At 43.7% G+C, this 12,009-nt stretch overlaps 1 protein-coding gene across 1 annotated transcript in view; it reads left to right on the forward strand.

Annotated features, from left to right (window-relative positions):
* nav3 (neuron navigator 3) overlaps window positions 1–12,009 on the forward strand; it is a 292,564-nt gene that overhangs the window by 155,329 nt on the left and 125,226 nt on the right. The window contains exons 8-9 of the mRNA XM_034673746.1: window positions 1,220–2,318; window positions 11,300–11,415. Coding sequence (XP_034529637.1) covers window positions 1,220–2,318; window positions 11,300–11,415 — 1,215 coding nt within the window. The remainder of the gene's footprint in view (window positions 1–1,219; window positions 2,319–11,299; window positions 11,416–12,009) is intronic.

Consider the following 12,009-nt stretch of genomic DNA (forward strand, 5'->3'; position numbering starts at 1 on the left):
TAAAAAACATGTTAATGTATTCTTTTCAAAAACACAGGGGACCTGCTCTTTGCTCCATAGTGCTCCTAGAGGTCAAAACCTCCACAGAGTACCTTTAAATGACACTCCACTTTAAAATCTGCTTAATGAAATGTGCACTGCAAATGTTCCTACATGTGTTATGATAAGCAGCAACCTGTTTCAAAGAGTTTGCTTTTGTTGATGACTCCTGTAGCGCACATTTCCTGCCATTGACCTTCATTGACAAATCTCTGGGTCAGAGGAGACACTGATGTCTGCACACACTGCAGCCTCAGTGTGGAGGACACATGGAAGGTTTCTGTGCTCACGTTCTTGGAAATAGAAAAGCTCAATCTCTTCTCTGTTACTCCCCTCCCCATGGACTCATACAACACAAATGAATTCAACACATCCTCTGCATACTTAGTGCTTAAAAAGGAGTGAGTTTCAGGGAAGCGAGAAATAACTCTTCAAACTCTTACACCGTGTTGATCATCAAAGCCTGATCATGTCTGGTAGTGGATAGAGTCCGTTCCCTCCATGTTTACAGAGCTGGTGTCATCCCTTCTGTCGTCATCGCTCCGACATGCTAGCCTGTCACTTACAACCACTGTCATCCTTCCACAAACATGCTGTGACAGGCCTCTGTGGAAGTGGAAACCAGGGGGTGGAAGTGTGAACAGGAAGTTACAGCACACTTGAGTGCAACTCCTTCGAGACACCAGTTGTAGTGATAACAGTGAAATCTTCTTCTTTTGTCTTAACCTGCTGTTGAGATTCTGCCAGCTGGGAATGAGCGCTCAATTTTTATGACTCTACAAAGCTCTGAGATCCTCTGAAAGTTTCTCCTTGTGCTTGAATTTGGGGCTGAACATGTTAGAACAGAGATATTTTAAAAAGCAGAGGATCCAGCTGACATTGGAGAATGTATTTCCCATGTTGAATAAATTCAGGAAGACTGAAAGTTAGTCTTAACCAGAGCTTAGATGTAAGCTGCAAACTTTTTAGGTTACCTAGAAAATTCTCATCCGTGTCAGAGTCACTTCAGTCGACACTACTCCCAAGTAAAATGTTCTAAAAAGTGTTATCAGGTATCTGTAGAGGAACGACACCAGAAACAAACCTCTGTGCAATTTATTTATCAAGTAATTAACAAGTATGAATGTGAAATGAATAAACTCCTTTCTGTGTTTCTCTCTTGTCCCCTCTCCTGGTTCAGAGTCGGTGAGGGGTATCCCTGCACCTGGCGGGATGAATGGAAGCGGCACCGGTGGGACAGTTCCTACCAGCCTCAGCGGGCAGCAGCTGGCCTCTGCCATCCCCTCACCCACTGCCGGCAAGTCCTGGCGCAGCAAGTCCATGAACCTCAAGCACAGTGCCACTTCGTCCATGCTAGCGAGCCCCACGCAATCACCTTCACCCACTCTTTCACCCCAGGCCTCTGAAGGCCTCCTGCCACACGGAGGGGATGTGTCAAAACTGGGGGCTGGTGCTGGTGGACCTCAGAGGTCCATGCTAGAGAAGTTTCGTCTGATTAACCCGAGATCGGCTTCACGAGCATCTCCGTCTATGGCAGAGATGGCTCTGCAAGAGGAGGATGATCTTTCAGAGTATGGTGAGGATGGATTGACCCCCACGGGGTCCGTGTGCAGCAGCGGTAGTAGCAGTGCTACGACCAAGCAAATGCCTACTAAGACCCCTGCATCGTCCCTCCCTGCATCAGGCAAAGCTTCCTCCCCTTCCTCTTCATTTTCTAAAGCAGCTGCCAACAGCAGCAGGTCTACCGCCTCATCCAAAGACAAGGAGGACAAAAGCAAGTATGGGAAATCAAAGGACAACTCTCCACCCAAAGAGGAGCGTGAGGCATACGCTGATCCCAACAAGAAGTCCTCCAAAATTGCCAGCCTCATCCCCAAAGGAGGGAAGCAAGCATCTGGGAAGAAAGATGGCAGCGGGATTCCTAAACCGGGACTTAAAGCTCCCTCCTCAGCATCATCCAAGGGTCAGTCCCAGAGCCAAAGCCAGTCCGCCTTAAACAGCAGCGGCAACATGAGGGGCGGAGACGGGGAGAGAGCCAAGATGACGAAAGGAGGGCAAGGGGGGAGTTTCTACATCCAGCGCTCCACTGGGGGCTCAGAGGGCAAAAGGACCAGCATGACCTCCTCCACCAGCACCTCAGCTCTGTCTGGGTCTGGTGGGATGATGGGAGGAGGTGGAGGAGGAGGAGGAGCGCCTGGTGGTAATGGAGTAGTTCAGCTTCCTCAGCAGCAGCAGCACAACCATCCCAACACTGCCACTGTGGCCCCCTTCATGTACAGGTGAGGCGTGTGTGTGTGTGTGTGTGTGTGTGTGTGTGTGTGTGTGTGTGTGTGTGTGTGTGTGTGTGTGTGTGTGTGTGTGTGTGTGTGTGTGTGTGTGTGTGTGTGTGTGTGTGTGTATGCACCACTATCTTTTTAGCATTTTTAAAATATGTTTTGCAGACGAGTGAAGCTGCTTCATGAATTTCATGTACAGATTGAATAAGCAATACTATACAATGCTTCTTCAGACATTTATGAGCTATGCACTGGAATTCAAAACTTGACCAAAAAGCAGATAAAGTTGAATTATTCCCACTTTTTACAACTAATTTTGGTTCTCTTTAAAAGAAAGAACATGTCTGTGATATCAGTAAAGAATATCTGGTACTTGAAGGAAATGATAACAGCATAGCACCAAGAGTTGAATTCAAAATACTAGTATGTTTGATGTCAAAGTCAGAAATGTATACCTACAAGTTAACAGACTTTGAAATGTGTAATCTTCTTAATGGAGGTCTATCCATTTATATTTTGATGTCAGAAATGGGCTTAAAAATCCATCGAAAATTCTGGAAATCCAAATCTAGTAAAGCATCAAATTTGAAAGTGCTTTTAGACCTGATAGCTTTTTGCATCATAGCCCGGGTTGTTTGGACATATATGAACCCAGCTATCCCTCTCTGTTGTGGAACAAAAAAAGTAAGCTGAGGTTGTCTTTGTTCACTCCAGATTGAACTCTAGAGCGGTTCGTTTGTGGTGAGATGGCAATCAACCTCGCGATCGAAACAAACAGCGTCACACTCATCACAGCGATAGATTAAATCATTATCTCTATCCGATTCAGCACCAACTGAAGGTCTGGTTCTAGGTGTTGCACCATAGTGGGACATGATAACATCTACTGGTTCAACAACTGGTTTAGTTTTATCCAGCTTGATGAACCAGGATAATTTATCCTTCTCATCACTGGGACCTCCACTTTCAACAAGCTGGTTTCATTTGACAAATATATTAATATGCTCACCTGTCCAAATGTCAACGAGGCAACGCTCCAACACAGCCCACGACTCATCTTGTTGGAAGGTTAGCGCAGGCTTCCCACAATGCAACATGCAACCACTACATATGGCATTGGTTTAGCTAGACTGTGGGAAAAGGATGCTGCGATGTGATGACGTATGGTCAGCATGTGATGGTGTGTGCTTTGGCTCGTTTTGCAATATTGCAGTGGGAATCAGGAACCTAGGGGTAAAATGCAGCACTTTGTCATTTCATCAATTGACTGGAACAAACCAAATGTGCAGCAGGTGTTAAGAACTCTTTAAATGATAAATGCCTTAGAACCCTGGATAAAGACTGCACATGCAAAGCAGTCCAAATCTACCCCCCTACACATTTTTTCCCAAAAGACTTCCACATATTTACCCTTTTTCTCAAAGTCAAGTCTGGACTCATTCAGGCTCACACACACAGTGCTTACTCACAAACACACACACACCCCATGAAATCCTGGAGCATTCCCAGCAATCAGCTGGCGCTCCCCACTGTGCATCTTTCTCGCGCCTCCACATCTCTTCACAGTCATTACAGAACAAATTAACATCCACTGCCTGCTGCTTGCCAAAGCCTATTATTTAACTGTCTGGGTTGTATCTTTGATGTGAGAATCTAGACTTGGATTCTCATGGCAGTGTTCAGGAACCCTCGCTCTCTCTCTCTTCATTCAACTGGTGTTGTTGTGATGCATGCAGCTGGCTCGTGGTTCCCTGATGTTCAGAGGTGCAGGGAGTGGGTAAATCTGCCCAGCAGGGCTGATTTTTTCTTACAACAGCAGAGGTAATCCAGGGGGAAAAAATGGAAGAGCCGCCAAATTCTCCGGGATGCCTTTTGTACTCGGAGAGAAAGAGAGTTAGGAATCCCATTAAACAAGACTTAATCCTCCAGCCCTTTACTCCCTCTCTCGTCTTGCTCCTTCGATGTGCACAGTCAGCTCTACCACATTCAGCAGTGCCTCTTTCCAGCATTTGCATGACTCTAATCCCACACATTTAGCAAGTTAAACTGCTGTGGCTATCATTACTGGGCAGATTGTCAGTGATAATCAGTTATGAGGAAGCAAAACTGGAGCTGTAGAAGTACGGACGGCCCACTCACTGGGCAACAAGGAAACAGACAAGCAGTGAGTTTGAAAGTTTCCCATCTGTGATGTCACGCGAGTGGATATTTTGCATATTTGGCTTCTGTTTGCCACGTTTGTTTCATAGGCTGAGGCTTGAAAAATGCTAATTTAGAATTAAACAACCATTACAGTAGCTCCTTACATACATTCAGCTGATTTTTTATCAAATACGTTACCAGATGTGCACAGGCAAAGTGATTGAGAATGAATTCAGCATTGTAAGAGGACAGTTAAATGTTTAATTTCTCATTCAGTATGGGCTTAGAAATATATATAAGATTTAAATTCAGTAGATATTGATGAATATGAAAAACTATATAACCCATTTTAATAGAAAGAACAGAAATAAAATAAAATAATAATAAAAAAAAAAGAATACACATTTTTTAATTGAGCCATTTTTCTAATCAGGTCTTCTGTTTTGTGAATATAAACTTTAGTGTTTGCGCTAATTTTCTTACTTAGTGCTTTTCCATTGTTGTATCACATGTCAAGGTTTCCAACCAGAAACAATCCTGTTAAATGTCTTGATGGCTTTTTAGCTCATTTATATAAACGGACTTTCAATTGAATTGGTTAAAAAATGTCCAACCATTACCAAGCAGCAGATTGCCTGTAGTGCATCAAGTCGAATGAGTCTGTGCACATTTGACAGTTATCTTAGCCTGCAGTTATGTCTGGCTGCTGCTACATTTCAATGAGAGCAGAGTTTTCATCACTGAAATCAGACTGCCTGTAGAATCACAACTACAGAGAGACAGATAATCCAGGGGACCGATGATCTCATTCAAGCTTACAGTATCTGTTATTGTAGACTTTTATGTTTCTGCTGGCAATTATTTCACAACAAGTTAATTTATGTTGATTTTAGCCAAATAGTAGGTTGGTCCTGCTAGCTCTGTTTAAACATTTTTCCCTGGGATCCATCTTCTATGTTTAAGGGTGCAGCAGATCAGTAAAATAAAGCAGGCTTGTGGCTAACAGCTGACCTTTCCCTGTTGTTACGTCAGAGGACACAACAGAACCTGTCACAGTATATTTGTCCACACAGATTTGCAGCTGTTAGAGTACTGGTGTTCTCCAAGCTGCTTGTTCAGTTACCTAGAGCACCAGAGTTGGCAGTCACAGTGGTCAACAGAGGCTCCTTTAACCTATGCACTGCATTCCTTAAAATGTACAGACACTGTCCAGGTGAGTTGGATGTGTGAACCCAAACAACTGGAACTGCAGCCCCTTTTTAGAAAATCCTCCCCAGTGAAGGTGAGCTGATATGTGAACACAGCAGGTATGGTAACTGGAACATTCACCACTGTGATGTGGAGAGAAAGACGACATAGACGTGTTCATTTTCTGCCACTGTGTTTGTATTACGCTTCACTCTACGAGTAAAGATGATCTCTGTCTCAGTGGTGCAAACTAAACATTAGCACAATGTCAGCTACAAGCTAGCTAGTTACAATGTAAGGTAAATAGTGGACTTCACACCCAAAATTAAGACCAAGCGGCAACCTCCGGTCTCAAAATATGAAGCCCATGAGTAAGTGTTATAAACTGCAGTTCCTCGAGCGTCCACTTGAGGCTGGCTACAGAAACACTGGAAACCACATACACACAATCTTTGCAGCAGAAATAAACATGTTTGCAGCCTGGTTCAAAGAAAGGCTTGGGTGTACTTTGCTAATTTCTCTATCGGCACACACTGTACGATGGTGAGTCTTTTTCTTACGCGACAGTTCAGAAGATATTAGGATTCCGAGTTTTTGCCCAAATAGGGACATGACTGACTTGACTGACAGGCGGGAACACATAGCTGTTGGCTTGGAGGCTCAAACTCCGCCTCTTTACCTCACACTAAGCTTGGTTGAATTCAGCATTACCAATATGGCTCCCACCGACGATTGGCTTCAAAACAGCGCTCAGAAACAGATGGGTGACGTCACGGACACTACGTCCATTATTTATACAGTCTGTGGTGGTAAAGGGTTAGTGTCTATAGATATGAACTTTTCTGAGCTAGCAAACTTGCTCACAGCGAGATTCAAATGTGCCTGGAAAAAAATAGATGAATTACTCAAAACTGACTGACAGGGCGTTATTGGCCTAGCTGTTTAAATGTGCGCCCCATTACAGAGAGTATAGTCCTTATTGCGGCGGTCATCGTTGGATCTCCTAATCTCAACCATAGACTGTATAATAAATGGACGTAGTATCCGTGACGTCACCCATCTGTTTCTGAAGCGCTGCTTTGAAACCAGTTGGTGGCGGCAGCCATATTGGAAATGTTGAACTCAACATAACTACTGTCGAGCAAGTGTGACGTAAAGAGGCGGGCTTTGAGCCTCCTAGCCAACAGCTACGGTGATCCTGCCTGTCAATCAAGTCAGCTGTGCCTCTGATAATGGAGAACTCGTAACCTTAATAAAAAATTCACCCCCCATACAGTGTGTGCCGATCGAGAAATGAGCTATCCAGACTACACTCTTTTTTTGTACCAGGCTGTAAACATGTTTATTTCTCCTGTAAAGATCGGCTTCTTTGAATCGGTGTGTATGCGGTTTCTGCTTTCGGAGCCAGCCTCAAGTGGACGCTTAAGGAACTGCAGTTTTTAACACTTCTGCACTTCTGGCTTCAATTATTGCGGGCTGGAGGTTGCTGCTTCGTCTCAACCCTTTGCTGCATGTGTCCCCCCACTCTCTGCCCCCCACATTTCCCGTCTTAATGCAGCTGTCATATCCAAAAAAGGCGACAGTGCCAGAAAATGGAACTTACTGAAAAGCTAAAAGGAAAAAAATTATAAAAATGTGTTCCATATTTTGTTTGGCTGAATTTTTAAAGCTCATGTGAGGAGATTTTTGCTTGATATGGAACAGATAATATGGATGTAATACAGATAGATGCCTTTGTCTCACATAATCAAACATCACCATGAAGACCAGGAGTCAGATTGATTATTTCTTTATTAAAGACACACAGTGTGAAGACAGGATCAGCGTGTAGATAACCCTTTAGGTCCACAGGTCTCGCCAGGATCAACACAAAATGAAATTTCCTCAGCATATCTTTATACATTCATTTCCTACACGTCTCACCTCTGCGCCTTTTCCTCTGTGCAAGGATATTTCTCAGTGAGCCTTTTTCTGCTGCCTCCCTCTCCTCAGCAACAGCAGTCAGCATGCAGACACACAAGTGATCAGGCCTCCTGCCGCGCTGCAATTCACCATCATTTTCACCCCAATTAGGCTTCTTTGTCTTGTTCTTTCTCTTCCTACGCCCACTTTAACTTGTTGCCTCTGCCAAGTTTCATAGACCAGTGTGGTTTTAGGATTAGTTGCAGTCAGTTTTCAGGATTGATTTGACACCGAGTGTCAGCAATGTGATTATCTGTCTCCTCCGAGCTCTCCTCTGTTCTCACAACCTCAGCTGACCCAATCAGTCCGGTGGCAGAAACACAGACACTAAGGGGCTGCAGCACCGCGCATAAACTGGTTTCAAAGTGTTCCCAAGCTGTCCTTTGTGTTTCTACACTGCAGCCCCCTTCAGTTAAAGAGTGTGGGAGGCACTGTGACACCTCTTTGAATAATCTGTTGATAAGAACAACAAATAGGAGATGCTTTTGTGGTACAGCTCATTTTACCACCAAGAGTCAAGAACACTGAATATTTGAAAAACAGCCTTCTTAAATCTTATTACTGCAGCTGTAAGGGCCGCTCGATGTTGACCTGATGCAACCCATGTTTTATCTGTTACATTCTGAATCCTTCCTGGAGTGTATTGGTATATAAATGGCTGAAGGTTTGTCTAGCTAACAGCCTGTTCTTTAAGAAACTGTGACGTTTGTCTTTTATGTAAAACATATGACTCTTGAATGCGGACATGATGCGGCAGTTTGGTGTCAACCAAAAGAATAGAAGCTTTATGTTGAACATCCACATCTGATTAGAATAAAGAAATCTGATTAGAAGAAAGTCCTGGAAGTAGAGCTGGGCGATATTGAAAAAGATTTATGTCCCTATGATCCGACTGCATTGATCTGTGCTCGACAAGTTGGCCTTCCAGACGACATATACTGATCTAACATTGTTTTAAAAAGTAATAAATCGATTGTATCCATACTAGGAAATAACACATTGGATTTAAGCACGGCAGACTTGATATGGATGTGTTTTTTTTCCACTTTTAATAATAAAGACGTTAAACGTTACTCAATTCATGATGCCTGTCTGTGACGTCATCGCCACGCGCCAGCAGACAACAAAACATGGCATGGTGGATGGCAGAGGAGAAGCCGGTGAGCGAGAAAGCCACAAAGTGGAAACACTTTGACTTTTGCAAAGACGGAGATGTTCTAAATAAGTCGCTTGTTGTTTGTAGGATATGTAAAGGTCAAGTAAAGTACAACACCACAAATCTATCCAACCACCTACTAAAGCGCCATGTGATTTCACACAACGCCGGCCGTCCAGGCACCTCTTGCAGCGTTCATCAAGGAAACATCAGCTCTGCAGAAGCCTCAGGCCTCACCAGCTATTCATTATCAATTAATTTATACCTGATTGCCTTACAAGAAACAACAGGAATCTAGGACTGTCCAGTACCAAGGTATTTATTTCAGTCACACTGGTTGAATTTTTGGCTAAAAAGTTACTGAATCGATTTCAAGTCACAATTGTTTCAGATCGTATCGTTCTAAATGAACCAATATCGTCCTTTAATCGTTTCGGCAACCACGAATCATGATACGAATCGAATCGTTATTAAAAAGAATCGTTACACCCCTAGTTCATTTGTTATATTTACATTGAGAAAAATAATATCACGATAATTATTGTTATCATTTTATCGCCCAGCCCTACCTGGAAGTGACCCCTCCCTTTAAATTCAGTCACCATTTATTTTTGTAAATAATCATTCATTAATGCAGCAGCCAGATTTAATATCTGCTTTCCTATTAGGCTCCCAATTATTGAGTGCAGCAGCAGCGGTGGTGAATATCTCTGTCTGTCTGTCTGAGGTGAGGGAAGCGTGCAGGAAGGAGAAAAGGAGCTTTCTCTCATGAGCTGAAGTCACGGGCTGATGCTGCTGTTGCAATTGGAAGACAGTTTTTATCTGCAGCTCTGCAGGTGGTGTTGGTGATGCTGCTTCGTGTGTGTGTTTGTGAGTGTGCGGTTTGCGCTGTGTATGGGAGGGGTTGAACAGAATACTGTACTCTGTGTGTTTGTGTATACATGTATGCGAAGTGTATGTCAGGGTTTTATATGTCCCTGTGTTTCAAAATATTAGTTTATATGCTTTTCTTTTTGTGTGTCTGTCACTTGTCTGTCTTCAGCCGTCAATCTGTCATTGGATGGTTTTGTATTTTTCCTTTGTGTTCCCTCTGCATGCTTATATGTGTGTGTGTGTGTGTGTGTGTGTGTGTGTGTGTGTATGTGTGCGTGTGTGGGCCTGTTATCTCATGAAGTGCGTTGGACTATCTGTTTCTTCACAGCGGAGCGTGATGCAGCATAGGCTGGAGGAGGAGGAGGAGGAGGAGAGAAGATGCACACAAACATACATTTCTTGTACACACACACACACACACACACACACACACACACACACACACACACACACACACACACACACACACACACACACACACACACACACACACACACATCATCTGAGATCGTCCCCTCCTCCTTTCAGAGGTGTCCATCTGTTGAATGTGTGACTGAGACAAAAACAGAATTTCAGACTCTTCTTGTTTAACATCGCAGAAACACAGACAACGGGATGAATGCAGATGAGGGGAAGATTCTGGTCTCCAAATCAGGCACCATAATACCTCTGTCTCTGGTCTTTTTGAGGCATATATTACAACCAGTGCCTCAGCTTCAGTCACTGTTGGGATTTGACTCTCCACTCCACAGATCATCAGATGATCCTGTGATTTCGTGTTTAAGAGGCATTTTGTTTCAATATTCTCTACATCAAAGGCTTTCCTGGCTCAAAATGAAGCTGAGGTGGTGCCCCCCCCCTTACACTTTAAACAGTGATATATTCTAGGAATTTTAATAATAGATCATTTGGAGAAAGGACTTTCCCACATTATAGACAATATTCTAGTAGAGCTTTCAGTTCTGTTCAGGACCTGGCTCTGCATTTTCAAATCTGCCCATCCGTCCATCCATCCATTATCTTGACCGCTTATCCTGTTTGGGGTCACAGGGGGCTTAAGCCAATCCCAGCTGACTTCGGGTGGAAGGCAGGGTACACCCTGGACAGGTCGCCAACCTATCACAGGGCGACATTTCAAACCCCAAAAGTTAAATGATATGCATGCTTTTCGATTCTTGTGGGTTCTATGATGTAACATCATATCTCGAGTAGTGTAACATCATTGAAATCAATAAACTGCAGGGTTTTATTTTTATTTTTAAACTTATTAACACAGTTTCAAAATAACAGGCAATTTAATACAGAACAGCTTCCCCTTGAGGTTGGGCCCCTCCCGACACCCAAAATGCCATTAGCAAAGCAGTCCCACACAGGGAGGTAACTGCAGGTTTAAAGCTTGCTTTCCTTTTTTTATTTATCAAAGCATCAAAACTATCTTAGCATGAACCAACATTCATTCTGCAAACACTTAAAACATCACATTGTTTCCTTACACGGTGAATGAACGTGACACAGGAGCAGCTGGGTCTGATCTAAGCAGAACCTCTTCCCTCTGGGCTGTTTTGGAAACTGCTGCAGTGGCTGTTGTATGTTGCACTGGTTGACCAGATATGTCAGCCTGTCTGAGTAACAGCTGCGTATTATTTGTTCTCTGTGCCTTCAGGACATTCTCCGAAAACGACTGCACCATGGTGGCCCCAGCCGACCCCTGCCTCAGCCCTACCAAGGGAGAACTGGTCTACAGCAAGACAGCCAAACAGTGCCTGGAGGAGATATCAGGTACAGCAGGTCCACACACACACAAGACACACACACACACACACACACACACACACACACACACACACACACACACACACACACACACACACACACACACACACACACACACACCCACACACACACACACACACACACACACACACACACACTCTCATGTCTCTACATGTATGATACTTACTTATATATTGTGTGCATTGAAATGGTCAGGATCTCATTTTGCTGCGATGCCGCTCTACTGGGAGAAATTGTGCAGCCGATTTACTTATTAGAAAGAAAATGGCTTTTTCTTGGATTATTTTTTTTTTATTATGATTGATCTTTCTGGTTAACTTTCAGAAACAGAACTACAGTGTGTGTCGCAGTATGGGTGGAGGATAGTTAAAGGGTAGCTGCACGATGAAAGAGTTTTTGACAGCTACAGCTGTGAATACACTAAAGCACTGGTGTCTTACACTTGGTTTGCATGTGTCCTCATGGGTATGGATGTGTCTGTGTGTATGTGTGTGTGCGCTACGGTAATCCCAATTCTGCGCTGGTTTCATGCTGCAATGAGAAAAGGTCAGCGCTGACAGACAGACACAGGGAGCATCT

This window comes from Notolabrus celidotus, chromosome 21 (genome assembly GCF_009762535.1).
Source record: "Notolabrus celidotus isolate fNotCel1 chromosome 21, fNotCel1.pri, whole genome shotgun sequence".
NCBI lineage: Eukaryota > Metazoa > Chordata > Actinopteri > Labriformes > Labridae > Notolabrus > Notolabrus celidotus.